Below are 17,511 nucleotides of genomic sequence, written 5' to 3'. Positions count from 1 at the left end.
TTGAGATAAGGTCTTGCTCTGTCGTCCAGGCTGGAGTGCATGGAGTGATCTTGGCTTACAGTAACCTCTGTCCCCTGGGGCTCAAGTGATCCTCACACCTCAGTCTCCCGAGTAACTGGGACCACGGGTGTGCATAACCATTCCCAGCTATTTCTTTGTATTTTTAGTGGAGACAAGGTCTTGCCATGTTGCCCAGGCTGGGCAGGAACTCCTGAGCTCAAGCAATCCACCTGCCTTAGCCTCCCAAAGTGCTAGAATTTCAGGCATGAGCCACCGTGTCTGGCCATACCCCTTATTATGTTTGTTTATTTATTTATTTATTTATTCTTGAGACAGGATCTCACTCTGTCACCCAGGCTGGAGTGCAGTGGCATGATCTTAGCTCACTGCAACCTCAAAATCCTCAGCTTAAGTGATCCTCCTGCCTTAACCACCTGAGTAGCTAGAACTATAGCCATTTGCCATCATGCCTGGATAATTAAAAGCATTTTTTTGTAGAGATGGGGTCTCACTATGTTGCTCAGGCTGTTCCTGTATTCTTGGCCTCAGGCAATCCTCTCACTTTGGCTTCCAAAACTGCTGTGATTACAGAGGTGTGATAGAAATTGAGCTTCATAAATTATACAAATAATTTTTGTATGTTGTAAGACATTTGGAAAACACACAAAAAATAAAAACGTATTATTCCCCAATGAGAAAGAATCACTGATAACATTTTTGTATATTTCTTAGCATGTTTTTATTTTCTATATATGCATATAAAGTTGGAATCCTCTATTTATATTAGTTTTGCATCCTGTTTTTAAATATTGTGTTGTGAACATTTTACCATGTCTTTCCTTAAACACAGTTTTCAATGGCTGTTCCTCTATTGTTTATGAATATCTTATAAAATATTGAACAATTCCCTTATTATAGGATATTTTATATTGCCTATATTGTTTCTTTAATTACACGAACACAGCCTTCATTTAATAGAAGGATGATTTTTTTCTTAATTTTTTTTTCTCTTTCCATAGGACTCTGCTTGATAGATTTTTTCCTAATAAAATTTTTGTATAGTAGTTTTGAAAATTAGATATTTTCTCTCATTATTCGTGTAATGTCTTCTACTAGATCCCAGAATACGGAAAGAGTGTAATAAAATTTATTAGATCACACATTCTTTTTTTTTTTTGAGATGGAGTTCTGCTTTTGTTACCCAGGCTGGAGTGCAATGGCATGATCTTGGCTCACCACAACCTCCGTCTCCCAGGTTCAAGCGATTCTCCTGCCTCAGCCTCCCGAGTAGCTGGGATTACAGGCATTCGCCATGAAGCCCAGCTAATTTTTTGTACTTTTAGTAGAGATGGAGTTTCTCCATGTTGGTCAGGCTGATTTGAACTCCCGACCTCAAATGACCCGCCTGCCTTGGCTTGCCAAAGTGCTTGGAGTACAGGCGTGAGCCGCTGTGCGCAGCCTAGATCATACATTCTTTCAGGGATAATGACAATATTCTGATAAAATATTGGTCATACTACTGAAAATGTTAACACTACCACTTAATCATAAGCCATAATACTGTGTTATACCCAAAGTACAAAATAAAATGTTGAAGCAGAAAATATAAACTAGAACCATAGAATCTGGAAGTAAAATTGTCTCCATATCTTATTTCATGTACTTTTTTTCACTGAACAAGATAGCACTCTCCAAACCGTAAGAAATTGTCACACGCCTTAGTACTTATAACTTTACATTAAAGGCAATTCTTTATTAAATTATTGATTTATTTAAAAAAAAAAACTCTTTAATCATATGCACACAAGGGTAATAAAGGGCAACACCAGGCTGAATGGAGAAAGGAGGAAGATATTCTCCCTTTGTCCCAGTGTCTGCTTAGCACAGTTCTGAAATCACACAAACAAGTGGGAGTGGATTGGGAAACACAATAAGTGAGAGGACTGATGAGACAAAGGCAAGTGGGGAGAGGCAAGGGCTCGAAGTAGTCTCTACCAGTGGACTCTAATACAGATTTGCTCAGTGCAAGTTCCCAGTAGTGTTCAGCCCCATGCTTTTTGAAATGCTCACGAGCCATGTTCTCTGTAGGACACTGTTTAAACTTCATCTCTCCAAAGCTCCAGTCTTTGGCTGTACCCTCCCAGACTACTACATATTTGTTGGTTTTCTTCACAGTTTCCTCATCAGATTCCTCCTCATCATCTCCTTTTATGTAAGATGTGTGTTCATCCCACTTTATCCGATGCAGCATAAAATGCTTAAAGGGGGCCTTGGGGCCCCCTTCTACTACTACCATGTTACATCCTTGTGCAGTACTACCACTCCTGTCAGGTACAACTACCCAGCATCGGCCTCAATCTTGAACTTCTTGGCTGGGTTGCTCAAATTTCTAACTCTATATACAGATATGTGTACCTCCTGTGAAATGTCTTAAACTTTTTAATTTTCTTGACCTTTCTCTGTTTTGCTGTGAGTTTTCAGGTAGTGTTGGCCTCTTCATGCATTTTCTGTCTTTTTGCCATCTGAGCTCTGACATGGGCTTCTACCTTCGTGGGTCTTGAACAGCTTCTGTTCCTAATACTTGCATCAAATTAGAAATTCTCACTTTGGTTTCTGGAGGGGGCATCAGGCCCAGCGTGACTTTTTCTGGTAGTTTCTTCTGTGCTTCTGTCCTTGTTTGTCTCCGAATTTTTTTCTGTTCCTTCTTGGTAAGATACACTCCAAGAGTAACTGGTGTGTCATTGTGGACTGGAGGATTGAGCTGGGCTGGATGTTCAACAAGATTTGTGATTCCAAAATAATCTTGTCTCTTGGGATTTTCCTCTGTAAGGTCAAAGCCACTGGGGATTATATAAGAGTCCCACCACTCAATTTCAGGGATATTTCCTTCCTTTAGCTCCTTCCTAGGAGCAATGAAGGCAAGCCTAGTCAAAGTGTAGATGCCTGTTTTTTGAGCTACTTGTGAAATCTCTCCTGTAGCTTCTCCAGTTGAGCCTTTGTCCTTAATCGCTGAGCAGTCTTCACAAATTTGCCCTTGTCATGGAATTTAAAAGTGCATCTCTGGCTCTGAGAAGAGGCAATGGAGACTCAGGGGTCAAAAAAGGTATTGGATTCCATGTCTTCTGATGGCTTTTATTTTAGCTGTTGCTTCAATGGTTCCCTCTTCACAGCACAAATATTGGCCTTCAGAGTAGGGATGTGGTGTGTCAGCTCAGCCTCATTGCCTATTGCATCTACAGTGTGCCTTGCTCATCTAGGATCAGTGGTGTAGGTTTAATTTGGTCTTTTAACTCCATCTTTAGGGGAGCAATGCCTATGGCATGGAGATTAGCCAGACCCACCATGTTGGCATTACTGAGTCCTGGCTTCAGTGCCCGTCAGGCTTGGATATGAGCTTGTAGTTCAGCTGCTTTCCTTGCCTTCTCGATGGCATCAGTCATGAAAATGGCAGTCTAGGAGGGCTGAATAGTGTTGCCAATTGGAAGTCACTCTGGTTGGGAGGAAGAAGGAGTCTTTGGCTGAGATGTACAGGGGCTAATGAAGCTCAGCTGTTTTTTCCTCTTCTCGATGTGTCTTGTTGCTGCCTCCATCATCTGTTTGGTCTGGCGCTTAATAAGCATGCCAGGGCTCTCTGATGGAGGCCCAGGGATCACCTCTGACCCTTCTTCCACCTCCTCAAAATGGGGTATTCATTGCTTCTTTACTCCTGATCTCAAGAGTCATCACCAAACACTTCCTTTAGCTCTCGTTTTCTGCTCCTGTCACAGCTACACTTGGAATGCCTAGAGCTTCCGCCTTTCTCCACAGCCTCAGTTTGTCCACAAATCGGAAAGTAGAATAATCAAGAAAAGGCTTCAGATTATCGGCTGCTATCTTCTTGTGCATGCTGTACCCCACACCGTTCAATGCTGCTGTGACCACTGCAGGCTCTGAGAAACCCAGCGCCCTCTTTACTGCCTTCTATATCCATGGTTTCAGCTCATCCAGCTCCTTCTTAGTGTCGTTTTTCAGGAAAAAGAGAATAGCTCAAATTGGACTCAATACTACACCTCACAAACTTCAGCCTCGGAGATGGAGGCCGAACGTTAAACCAGAACCTGAAACCGTCTGACTGCCCTACGACCTGCTGTCGCTACAGCCATGGTTGCTGCCACACTGCCATGACTGCTGCCATGACTACTGTCTCCCAATACTTGAGCAGGGAGGGCCAGGCAGCCAATTCGTGCAGCCGTATTTACCACTTCGAGGCAGAGCACATGTGTCGCAGAACCAAAGTTTCCCTTGCTTGCTTGCTTGCTTTCTGTTTCCCAGGCCAAACCTAGTAACTAGATTTCTGTCAAGTTAATGTCTTCAACTTCCTGAAGTGGAAATTGGGCTACTTGTAGTTTTCCTCATGTGGAGAATAACTGCGCAAAAGTAAACTTTTGATAGAACGAAGAGTGAAGCTTTTTCGTTTGTGCTCAAACACAGCCTTTCTGATAGAAAGTAAATCCTTTCACAATCATGGTCACTAGAATTAGCCACCCCTCCTAACCTTTTCTCCCTTATTTAACAGAGGTGTCAGGCCGGGCAGGGTACACTTTGGGAGGCTGAGGCCAGTGAATCACTTGAGGTCAGGAGTTCAAGACCAGCCTGGCTGACATGGTGAAACCCTGTCTCAGTACTCTACAGGTCATTCTTTGATGCTCAATTTTTCCAGCCACTTATATTTATTGATGTCTTTCCAGATCTATTTTATTAATAATTATATAGCTTGTTAGTATATTTTTGGATGGGATATATGTAATAAATACAAATTTAAAAAAATATGTTATAAAGATAAGGAATGGAAATTCCAAGTCTTTCACTTTTTATTTATTTATTTATTTATTTATTTATTTATTTATTTTTGAGATGGAGTCTTGCTCTGTTGCCAGGCTGGAGTGTAATGGTGCAATCTCAGCTCACTACAACCTCCGCCTCCTGGGTTCAGGCGATTCTTCCGCCTCAGCCTCCCAAGTAGCTGGGACTAGGTGCGTGCCACCACACCCGGCTAATTTTTGTATTTTTAGTACAGACGGGGTTTCACCATGTTGGCCAGGATGGTCTCAATCTCTTGACCTTGTGATCTGCCTGCCTTGGCCTCCCAAAGTGCTGGAATGACATGCGTGAGCCACCGTGCCCGGCCCAAGTCTTTTGCTGTAATCTCTTCTTCCTCATGTTAATGTCCCAAACAGAGCTGAGGAATGACTAGGAAACTGTGCCTCAGTTAACCTGATTCCATCTCATTTTTAGCAAATGATTTTTTACTTTTTAGACGGAGGCTCGCTCTGTCGCCCAGGTCTGGAGGGCGATGGCATGATCTTGCCTCACTGCAACCTCAGCCTACCGAGTTCAAGTGATTCTCCTGTCTCAGCCTCCTGAGTAGCTGGGATATAGGCGCACGCCCTCATGTCCGGCCATTCTTTGGTATTTTAGTAGAGACAGGGTTTCACTGTGTTGCCCAGACTGGTCTTGAGCTCCTGAGCTCAGGCAATTCACCCGCCTCCGCCTCCCAAAGTTCTGGGATTACAGGCATGAGACACCTTGCCTGGCCGCAAATGATCTTATTTGAGGTTAATAGGTGTGAAAATGGTTCAAAATTGGGAGCCAGGTAATAGATGCAAGATCATAGACCTATGAGATTTATTTAATTTTAATAAGTTGCTCTCAATACAAAATTTGCTTATACTCATGCTAAGTAAGCCAAATATGTGGGTCTTCACTCTATTTGGTGAGGACTGGATAACCTAAAAAACATAAAATGACTCCCATATTACTTATTGCAGGGACACAGCAAACCAGTGCCTTCATGAGAGGTCACTGCCCGTCTCTCTGATGCTATGTCACCTGGTTACTATTAATAAAGTACTTTTGTCCATTTCCCCCAGTATAGTGCATATTCAGGAATGTTCTTATTTGTAAGGATCTCATAAAGGGTCTCCCCAGCCCGCTCCCCTATCAAATGAAAGGGATTCCTCTATGTTCTTATGGTAACATTCGGCAGATATCAAGCAATGAAAACCTCGATCAATTTTATCTACAGAACCAAGAGCTAAGGAGTCTCTTGAGATCATCAAAGGATTTATGCCAACAAAAGTTTGGCAAAGGGTCAGCAAGTTCTACACATTTATGGCTAACCATTTTTATTGGCAATAAAATATTCTCTTTAAGGAATAAGTATCAGGTGCTTTAATTCATTATTTCTGAACAGCAGATGTTTTTCATACTTTATTTCTCAATTTTAGCTTTTGCTCTTATTCAAAATATTGAATTTAAAATTGACAATTTTCACAGATCCAGATGTCATATTTATATTTCTGAAAGCTTGCTGGTAAAATAAGCAAAAAGTTAACTAGGTGTCATTCTCTTAAAAATTATATTTTTTACGTACCCAGTGATTTTGACACCAATATCAACCTGTCCCTGTATTTTGGTTTGAGACAAACAGGATTTCCATTTAGATCAATTTTCCACAGCTTCATCAACTTGTTCAGTAAAAACTCCAAATCCTGTAATTAGAGAAGAAAAAGCAAAGCATAAGCATTTTATAATTGCCAATACTTCTAGCATGTCAGTTACTGTTTTAAAAGGTAATTACTGCTTTCGTGGAGCTCTAGCTCAGAGCCACGTACTTAGAAGCGGCATAATAACTAAATTTTGAATAAAACAATCTATACTGATAATAGAAGGCACTAAAGATGAGGCAAAAACTGAGGTCCTAAGTTGAGGTCCACATAACTGTTCCCCGTCATACTCCCTTAAATGGTCCCCACTGCAGCTCAGAAAAAGCTTTTTCCTGCAGAAGATGCCCTATTCTTAGTGTAGCTCATAGAAATTTACAAATTAGGCAATTAAGGGGTAGTGAGTGAGCAGTCCCTTGCGATTGTGAGCAGTCCCTTGCGATTGTAAGCAATGTGTATTGTTGCTTTTTATTTTACAGATTAAATGTGTTAAAAAAACAAAAAACAAACACTTACCAAAGGGGAAAATAGAAGGGGGAAAAATCATTTGTATGCATACTATGCAAAGATCACTTTTAATATGTTGCTATATATCCTTCTAATTTTTAGCATAGGGACTTTTGGGAGGGCACATATTTTTAATTGTCATGATTGTACTGTGAGTACAATTTAGTTTTACATTACATCATAAATATTTGCATGTTTTTATAGGTTACAAGAAGAAAAACAGCTCATTGATATTTCAAAGAATAATAAGTTATTCCATGGTCTATAACCCAAATAAATGTGAGGAAAACAGATTAACGGCACTTAACGAACTGTCTCAGTTTGCTCTTTTCATAGCCTTTTGTTCCTATTTGGGTTTCTTTTCCCATCCAATGTCACCCTTTGCCCAGTACCTTGTCTGTCATTTCTTGCTTTCTCCCCTTCCCTTGTTTCTAAAAGATATATTTTAACTACTACTTAATGAAAGTGAAGTACACTTTGAGTATTTCTTATATGTGCTCAAAGTTCTGTTCTTTATTTTTAAAATCAGATACATTTAATCTGTAATGAATTACTCAACAAAAGTAGTGCATTTAGGTTGTTTCCATGTCTTGGCTATTGTGAATATTGCTGCAAAGAACACGGGAGTGCAGATGAGGCTTTTAAAATAGTAATTTCACTTCCTTGGATATATGCCCTGAATTCAGTCTGTGCTAGAATTTGAGGGATTCAAATAAATAATTTATGTGAAAATATGACATTATTTTTTAAAATACATGGCAATCCTAAACTTCCTGGCACCACTGCTGACTGTGTGACCTTAGGCAAATGTATGTCTTCATCTATAACACGAGGTTAATTAAGATTAGTTGCCATGGCATATAAAGTGCCTGGAACAAAGCAAGTAATAAATGTGTCAGTTCTCTGCCTGTTTGCCTGCCCTCCTATCTCTTAACTAATTCCCTTTCGCTTAATTTTTGTCAACAGAGAGCGAAAACATTTTAAGTAAGGAAGAAGCTTCTTGACCTATTGACAAATAAGTAGTTTACTTTTTATAAGAAAGTTATCTTTATAAATTGTAACTTCAGCCTTCAGTTCTGGACTCTGGAATATGCCTTCTCCAACACCATTTGTTTGGTAGTGTTTAATACAGCCATAGCTATCTTATTTTATGTGAGAGTTACATTGTATTTCTCTTACTCTAAAAACCTGTAAAGAAGGGATTGTGTATCACATTTTTTTACAGTGTCGAATGTGATGCCCAGCATCTAAAAGTTAATAAGGACAATTAGAGAACTTTAAATTGATGTAGATAAAAAGAGTGCTTAGAGTTTTGTTAATTGTTCCTTACTTGATAAATGACCCTCGACATACTCCCTCCAGTGTATGTTTATTTAAGACTAAACTAATCCTGTGCTGAAATACGATTACCCTTTGGATACGCTCTGGTTGTTCATTGCCTTCCTGTCTTTAATAAAAAGCTTTCACTTTCCTGTTCTTCAATAAGTTACTAAAGGAAGCAGACACTTTTCTGGACAGTCTCTGTTTGATAAATGATCATGTCATGCTATCACTTAGTGGAGTGCTGCAAAATACTGAGGAGCAAATTCTATTTCCCCTGCAGGGCTGATGCCTAAGCTCCTGTATAGGCGTCCGCAGTGCAGCAATGTTCTCTCTACCATTAATGATGACCACTGATGAACCTGTATTTGACCAGCATACTCCAATTTTTATCGGAAATGTCTGGACCAACCATTCTTAATAAATCTAAAGACAGCCATTTGTCATCCCTTTGACTGCCTGTCATCATCTGCCTGGGAAAATCTATAATTTTTGGCTTGTTCTTGACTCAACTGTGGAATGAATAAATTTATCTTTGGGCTACTCTGCTTGTCAGGATCAATATTGAGCAGAGGTTGAATAAATTAGAAACTGAGAAAATATGACAGGCCTTAGAAGTTTGTTCATTTGTGTCTTATAAATCAGATATTTAGTTTATATAAGAGTCAAGGATTCAAGTGTTTTATTTCCCTCATTCATACTGAAGATTCTATATCTCATGATAAATGGTCATCAGAAAACCAATGAAGTAAATCACTAATATATCTGACTTTGAGATGAACTTTTCAGATCATTGTATTGATTTAGCAAACTTTACAGACTTAAAAACTGTAGGTAAAGATTAAACTTTTTTTTGTTCTTCAAGTTTTATACATTTTTGTAGCCATGATATTTATTTGACTTAATAATGTCAGCAAGCTATATAATGCTGGCCCTAGTGAAATTCATGGCTCAACTTAGCCTCATCAAACTACCTGTACAGCTGCAAAAGTTTTATTATAAATTGTTAAGGTATTTAATAATTTTTGTACATTGATGCATATCTGTTTAAAGGAGGTAACAGGAAAAACATACAAAGACATGTTAACCAAAAGTAAATGTCATTTAAACTAGACCCCTATAAGTTAAAGGAGTTTCTGAACAATGGAGTGTTGTTTGGGCTAAAACCTCTCTTTCTCCTTCTCTTCAGTGGTTGACCTTACCAACAATTTTACTGGAGAGAAGTTGGCCATCCGACCACCAAGTTTTCTCAGTTATCTGCCTTTGGTTTCACACTTCCTCTTCCATTCTTCTTTTCTATTTTCCTCAACAAAGGAAGAGTCACACCTTTTTCCCCAGGTTAATTAGTTCTTTTGATTCCAGCCTTTTCTTCTTGGGCTCTTCTCTTTCTTCCATTTCCATTTCTAATATCTCCCTCTTATCTGGATTTTGTCTCTTACCTACCACTGCCAAACTTCTTGAAGACTGATTCAGACTAGTGCTTCTCAAACTTCCATGTGCTTAAGAATCCTGAGTGATCTTATTTAAATGCAGGTTCTGATTTGTTAGGTCTGAGACAGAAGCAAGCCTAGATTCTGCATTTCTGCTGCTGCTGCTGCTGGTCTAGATCCCTACTTGGAGTTGGCCTAAGCCACTGCATGGCTACAGTGTGGAGAACAGCTGGTTGTTTCTTCAACCACTGGGTACTCCTGCAACCTGGTGCCACTGAAAAGGCATTGCTAACGTTATTACTGATCCACACATTGCCAATCAATCACATACTTTCTCAGTCTCGATTCTTTGGAATATCTTACCCTGCTCACCACTCCCTTCATGGCTTTGTGATTCTACATTCTTGCAGGCTCCGAGGATCCTTCATCAATCTCTGACCGCACAAGTAACAAACCTCTGACTACAGAAATCCCCCATATATGAAAAGGCTGTTTCATATATTGGGGAAAACTCTATAAACGTTTCCACCATCTCTCACTTCCTAACTAGCCTGGCCTCTTCCAGTCTGTTCTTCACATTGTAGCCATGTGGATCTTTTCAAATCGCTAATCTCAGCCACATATCGAGAACTGAGAACACATCTCATAAAAGCAATACTATAAGAACATCTGTGCAGTGACAGTCCTCTCTATAATGCATCAGCACGTTTCCAGAGAGCATGAGCTCCCACTGGGGAGCAGGAGCATATGTCCCTGGTGGCAGACCCTTTGGGACCAATTCACTTGATTCCTTTTTTATAATCCATGTTTATTCCTTCCAAACAGTGTTTGTTTCCCTGCCCTGGATCACAGCAAAATGTAAAATCACAGCTAGAAAAATGTTTGCCTCCTGTAACCCTTTACCTTCTCTGTTTATACTTAGGCCCCTTATAGAAAAAGAATGGCCACATTGATAACAGTCAAACTTCTGTTACCTTAAGGAAAGAAAGGTCATGTATTCACAAGAGGAAGAACCAAATTATGTGGGAAACCATACTGAGCATTTCTTTGTACTCTCTCCCATCCCCACTGTAGGCAGTCTTGTTGATGTTGGTAGTTTCAGTGACCACTTAAACAATACACTGAAGATTCACATTCATCTATCTTCTGAATTCTGGCCTCATATGTCCAATTATGTACTTGACATTTTCTCTGGAACATTTCAAAGGCACTTCAAACCCTACATGACCAAAACTCATAATCTCTCAAATCTGACTCTTTACTTCTCTTTTTCCCATTGTGCAAAGCAAGAAGCCCAGGAATCACTCTTGACCTCTCCTTCTCCTATGCTCCCTATATCCAACTCACAACCAAGTCTTATCCATTTTACTTCCTAAACAGCTTTCCAATCTGTCCATTCCATTTCCGTCCCTACCCTATTAAAGTTTCCATCATCTCTCACTTTGTAATTAGGCTGGCCTCTCTAGTCTATTCTTCACACTGTAGCCATGCGGATCTTTTCAAACTGCTAATCTTCAGTTACTTCACACCTGACTTAAATACCTCCAATGGCTCCTCATTGTTCTTAGGATAAAGACAAAACTCCCTTTCATGACCTTTGTGGCCTATCTACCCACTTGCCGCTGCACTATTTTCCACCTTCACTATCTCAGCTTCTTATCCCTCATATTTGCCATGCTCCCACCTGCCCCGGGATCTTGGCACATGCTGTTTTCTTTGCTGATAAGTGTTTCTTTTCTCTTAGAACTCGGCTATCCCTACCTTAGAGAAGCCTCTGGTGACCTCTCTAACTAGGGCAGATCCCTCTCTTATAACAGGCTCCCAGAGCCACATACTTCATTTTGTGGTACTTGTTCAATTTTATATTTGTTTGGGGATCATTATGTGCTTAATTTTCTCTTCCCCTGAATGTCAAGAGTTACTCAAGGCCAGAGATCATATCTGTTTTCTGCTCACTCTTGTGTCCTCCATTGTCTAGCAAGTACTGCCACATAGTAGGTGTTTTCAATGAATGTATAAGAAGAGATGAATGAATAAATGAATGAATGAATCAATGAATGAATGGGAGAGGGGCAGGTGGCCTAAGCTGGAAGCAGGACAAGAATTACAGGGAGAAATAAGATGGAACCATTTTTGAAGGAGTTGCTAATTAGAGGTGCTGCAGACATGCAGCACCATGAAAAGAGCGAAAAGAAGGACTATCTTCTCTTTTCTTCTATTTCCTCCTCTGTCCCTTCTCTCCATTTCTATACCCTCCTATCTAGAAATCCCTGCCCTGGACCAGCTTTGGACTAAGGAATAGAAGAGATGAAGTCAGAGTTAGAGGATCTTGGTAGTAAGGAGTCCTTGGCAGTTGTGGGTCTAAAGATGTGAGGAGAGGAAAGGGAATGAAATCTCAAGCAGCTGGAGGGACAAAAGTTGCTTGGCTATCCAGCTTCTCACAGATTCATATATTGTGCCTCAGCCTCTAACGCAGCCACTACCTTGTGGCTCTAGGACCCTCAGTAAGCTAGGGCATGGCATTGTTTCAGAATACCTGTATTTCCCAATGACCCAGTTCTATCTTTTCTTTCCACAGAATTCAAGAGCTCAGTCCCTCGGTAGCACTTTTCTTTGCTACATGTGTTCCTTTAAATATCTGTCTTTCTCACTGCTTGAACCAGAATCTTGGTTGAAAGATTTAAAATTCTTTAACCATCCTAAGGGATTATTTTTCCATGTTTTCTTAAAGCAGTCACTTAAAAATGTGTCTCCTATGCCAAAAGATATATAAATTCAGTTTGATGGAACAGGACTACAAGAAGACAATTTGTAAATACACACAAATTACTAACATGTTGTAGTTTATAATACTTCACAAAATCTATCTGCAGGATTGATTAACAGGAGTTTCATAGTACTGAGTAATCTATTACAGTATTTATAATACTTAATACAATAAGCGTGACTAAGGTTCATCCTAAAAACCCAACTGAATATTTATTTTAAATTTTGAATTTTTACTTTTAGAGATAATGGTAAATTATCTGCAAAAGTAAGAACTTTAAAATGATAATTTCCTATGTAAGAACTACACTTGTTATTTCCTGTACTTTCTGTAGTTACATTTAAGGAACTTACGTTCATATAAAAGCAGCTGCTCTAGGTGCTAAAAATCTTGGGTAATTATAGTGGTTTTGTTAGGATTCTCTAATGATGTCCACTTCTTTTTCCCCATGGCACAAAGCTGTCTTTTGCTGATGACTCTTAGGATGGATGTCAGTGACCTTATGTATGGCATGAGAGATTTTTCCCCTATTGCATAGGGTTTGATGTCAGTAGATTTTGGGCAATGTCAGTGAACAAAAAGAATGAAAAAATTAAAGCCGAATATAGAGATGCCAACCCCAGGAATACATACAGAAAAATGAGTTAATATTCTGATGCTAGGCTTCAAGGTGTCTTTTGACTAAGCCTTCAGAAGATTATTTAAAATGAACCACAAAAAGCACATTTCAAATATATCCTGGGAAATGTCTATATTCAGAATGCCAAGAAGCTGTGTCCAGACATTTTTAATTGTTTGTGTCTTCATGGTGGAAGTAAACAACTTAAGATTTTATTCTTACTTCTTGGATATCTTCACTCTATAGGAGGAAAAAGCAACTTTTGGTATATACCAACTGCTGGAACTCAGTGAATGGTTTGCATTCCTTCTCCAGAATACTTTTTGTGCCCTTCTTCATTTGTTCTATACACATACAGTAGGTGCCTGCTATGTGCCAAGCACTGAGCTGGGCTCTGGGGAACCCTGAAGTCAATAAATAAAAATTCCTTGCTCTCAAAGACATTCAGTCTAATGAGGGATATGGCGATACACAATAGCAAGGTTATATTAATCAAGTTTCTTCACCAACCATGCTCTATTTAAATTATGTAAAAAAAATTATAGTGAGATAATCAACAGTTAAAATATCAAATAAGATCATAGAGTTTATAACAAAACTTAAAGAGTAGGTTAGGGCTTTAAACAAAACCACTTTCAGCTGCTTCAGCTATTTCTACACACATTCGTGTCCACATTTCTAAATAACAATGACTATTTTTTATTTTTAAATCTTATTTATCTACTAAATTTCTACTATGAAAGATGATTCTCATAATTACTACCTCTGACCCATACTACACTTCCCTTCTCCCGCTATGTTAATAGAGTTAAACAACATTGTTAATTAATTTTCAATGACTGTATTATTCTTTTTCTTCTTTGAGACAGCATCTTACTCTGCCACCTAGGCTGGAGTGCAGTGGTATGATCATGGCTCACTGCATCCTTGACCTCACAGGCTCAAGCGATCCTCCCACTTAAGCCTTCCGAAGAGCCGGGACTACAGGCATGTGCCACCATGCCTACCTAATGTTAATGTATTTTTTGTAGAGATAGGGTTTCACCATCTTGCCCAGGTTGGTCTCAAACTCCTGAGCTCAATCAATCCTCCTGCCTCAGCCTCCCAAAGTGCTGGGATTACAGGCATGAGCCACTGCACCTGGCCAATTTTCAGTGACTATATTAGGAAGCTCAATTAAGTATTATTCACAGCTAAACTACATAGTACACTAGGATTGCTTCTTATTTTCCCTAGAGTTAAAATTGCCTAATTATTTATTTGCTTGGCTTTCTATGTACTTACCACAATTCAGTCTGTTGCAACATGGGTTGGGTGCCTTCTAGCCTACTGTACAGCTGCTGTCCTGGGACTTACCTTCACTTCTGTGACTTTCCTTAGCTTTTTATCTGTTTTCTAGATACCATGTCTTCCTTTTCCTAGTTTGCTCTCCTGTTTAGGTGGAATACTTAATTTTTATGGGTCGTGTTTTTTTGTGTTCTTTTAAAGAAATCTTTTTTTTTTTTGAGACAGAGTTTCACTCATGTTACCCAGGCTGGAGTGCAATGGCGCGATCTCGGCTCACCACAACCTCCGCCTCCTGGGTTCAGGCAATTCTCCTGCCTCAGCCTCCTGAGTAGCTGGGATTACAGGCACGCACCACCATGCCCAGCTAATTTTTTGTATTTTTAGTAGAGACGGGGTTTCACCATGTTGACCAGGATGGCCTTGATCTCTTGACCTCGTGATCCACCCGCCTCGGCCTCCCAAAGTGCTGGGATTATAGGCTTGAGCCACCGTGCCCGGCCTTTAAAGAAATCTTTATATTTTCTAGAAGTTTTATATTTTAGCAGTTAAATTTGGACATGGTCCATTTTGAGTAAATTTTTGTGCATGGGGTAAAGAGTAAAAGTTCACTTTTCCTACTTGGATATCCAGTTGTTCCATCATTTGTTGAAAACATTATCCTTTCTTCCATTGAAATACTGGAACTTTTGGCTGGGCACAGTGGCTCAAACCTGTAATTCTAGCATTTGGGAGGCTGAGGTGGTGGATCACTTGAGGTTAGGAGTTCAAGACCAGCCTGGCTAACATGGTGAAACCCCATCTCTATTTAAAAAAAAATACAAAAAATTAGCTGGGTATGGTGGCACATGCGTGTAATCCCATCTACTCAGGAGGCTGAGGCAGGAGAATTGCTTGAACCCAGGAGTGGAGGTTGCAGTGAGCTGAGATTGTGCCACTGTACTCAAGCCTAGGCAATAGAGGGAGACTCTGTGTCAAAAAAAAAAAAAAAGAAAGAAAAGAAATAATAGAACTTTTGTTAAGAATCAGTTGACCATATGTGTGAGTTTACCTATAAATTGTTCTATTTCCTTGATCTTTATGTCCATCCTGTCAATGCCACATTCTCTTGATTACTGTAACTTTAAAGTTGTGAAATCAGGTAGGGTAAATTCTCCAAATGTATTTTATTTTATTTATTTTATTTTATTTTTGAGGTAGGATCTCACTCAGACACCCAGGCTGGAGTGCAGTGCCACAATCATGGCTCACTGCTGTTTCAGCCTCCTGGGCTTATGAAATCCTGTCACCTCAGCCTCCTAAGTAGCTGTGACCACAGGCATGTGCCACCACACCCAGCTAATTTTAAAAAAAATTTTGTAGGGATGGAGTCTTGAGCTCCTGGGGAGTGATTCTCTAGCCTCAGCCTCCCAAAGTGCTAGGATTACAGATGTGAACCTCTGTGCCTGGCTTTTTTTTTTTTTTTTTTTTGGGAGAAACATGGTCTCACTCTGTTGCCCAGGCTGAAGTGCAGTGGTGAGATCATGGCTCACAGTAGCTTCAACCTCCAGGGCTCATGCAATCCTCCCACCTCAGCCTTTTGAGTAGCTGGAACTACAGGTGACATGCCATCATTCCCAGCTAATTTTTTTAAAAAACATTTTTTAGAGAAGGGGTCTTGCTATGTTGCCCAGATTGGTCTGAAACTCTTGGGCTCAAGCAATTCTCCCACCTTGGTTCTCCCGAGGTACTGGGATTATAGGCAGAGTTACGATGCCCATGATTGTTTACCAAATGGTTCTTTTTACCTATGTTGGTTGCTTTAGTATTCTGGGTCCCTTTCTTATAAATTTTAGGATTAATTTGTCAATTTCTAAAAGAAAAGAATCCGAGATATTGATTGGGATTATGTTGAATGTATAGATCAATTGAGAAGGAATTAGCACTTTAAGAATAAAAAGTCTTCTACCATGTATGTGTAAGGGCAGGCAGTATGAGAAATCTCTGTACTTTCAATTTTGCTGTGAACCTAAAATTAATCTAAAGAATAAAGTCTATTAAAATAAAAAAATCAAAACCAGAAAAAAAGAATGCAGTCTGCAAATACATGAAAATGGTACCTCTCTCCATTTATGTAGATCTTCTTTAATTTCTTCCAACATTTTGTGTTTTTACTATACAGCTCTTGCACATATTTTTAAAAATGTACCCCTAAGTATTTTATGTATCTTGATGAAGTTATAAATGCCATTTAAAAATTTTTCATTTCTAGTTGTTCATTGCTAGTAAATGGAAATGCAGTTATGTTTTGCATATTGACCTTGCTAAATTCACTCCATAAGTTCTAATAGCTTTTTGCGGATTTCTCATCCTTTTATACGTACCCTATCACGTAGTCTGCAAATAAAGAATATTTTGCTTCTTCCTTTTTAAGTAATGCCATTTGTTTCATTTTTTGGTCTTATTGCACTAGCTAACACTTCTAGTGTAAGGCTGAATAAATATAGTATAGCAAACATCCTTCCTTTTTTCTTAATCTTAGGGAAAGCATTCTGGTTTTTATCATTAAGTATGTTGTTATGTAAATTTTATATATATGCCTGTTATGAGATTAAGTTACTTTCTATTTACAGTTTGTTGATAATTTTTAAAACAATAAATGGTGCTGACTATAATGCATTTTGTGCATCAATTGAGATGATCATATAATATTTCTCCTTTATTCTGTTTGGTAAATTATATTGATTTATTTCTGAATGCCAAAACAATCTTGCATTCCTGAGATAAGCCTCACCTGGTCATTGTGTGTTATCTTTTTATATATTGCCAGATTTGATTTGCTAATATTTTAGTAGGGATTTTTGCTTCTCTGTTCATGGGGTATATTGCTCTATAGTGTTCGTGTAATATTGCTGGTTTGATAAGATGAGTTGGGAAGTAGTCCCTGTTTCTCTGTTTTCTTTCTTTTTTTTCTTTTCTTTCTTCCTGAGACAGGGTCTCACTTTGTTTCCCCCTGCTGGCTGGAGTGCAGTGGTGTGATGTCAGCTCACTGCAGCCTCTACTTCCCAGGTTCATGTGATCCTCCCACCTCAGCCTCCTGAGTAGCTGTGACTATAGATGGGC

At 39.2% G+C, this 17,511-nt stretch overlaps 1 protein-coding gene and 1 pseudogene across 1 annotated transcript in view; both read right to left on the bottom strand.

The window, feature by feature from the left end:
- Window positions 1–17,511, bottom strand: part of PPP1R42 (protein phosphatase 1 regulatory subunit 42) — a 58,467-nt gene that overhangs the window by 19,663 nt on the left and 21,293 nt on the right. Inside the window, exon 5 of the mRNA XM_017509124.2 lies at window positions 6,413–6,530. Coding sequence (XP_017364613.1) covers window positions 6,413–6,530 — 118 coding nt within the window. The remainder of the gene's footprint in view (window positions 1–6,412; window positions 6,531–17,511) is intronic.
- Window positions 1,879–3,812, bottom strand: LOC108289616 (annotated as a pseudogene).

Source organism: Cebus imitator, unplaced genomic scaffold, assembly GCF_001604975.1.
Source record: "Cebus imitator isolate Cc_AM_T3 unplaced genomic scaffold, Cebus_imitator-1.0 Scaffold407, whole genome shotgun sequence".
NCBI classification, from domain to species: Eukaryota; Metazoa; Chordata; class Mammalia; order Primates; family Cebidae; genus Cebus; species Cebus imitator.
This window is presented reverse-complemented; position numbering and strand designations above follow the sequence as displayed.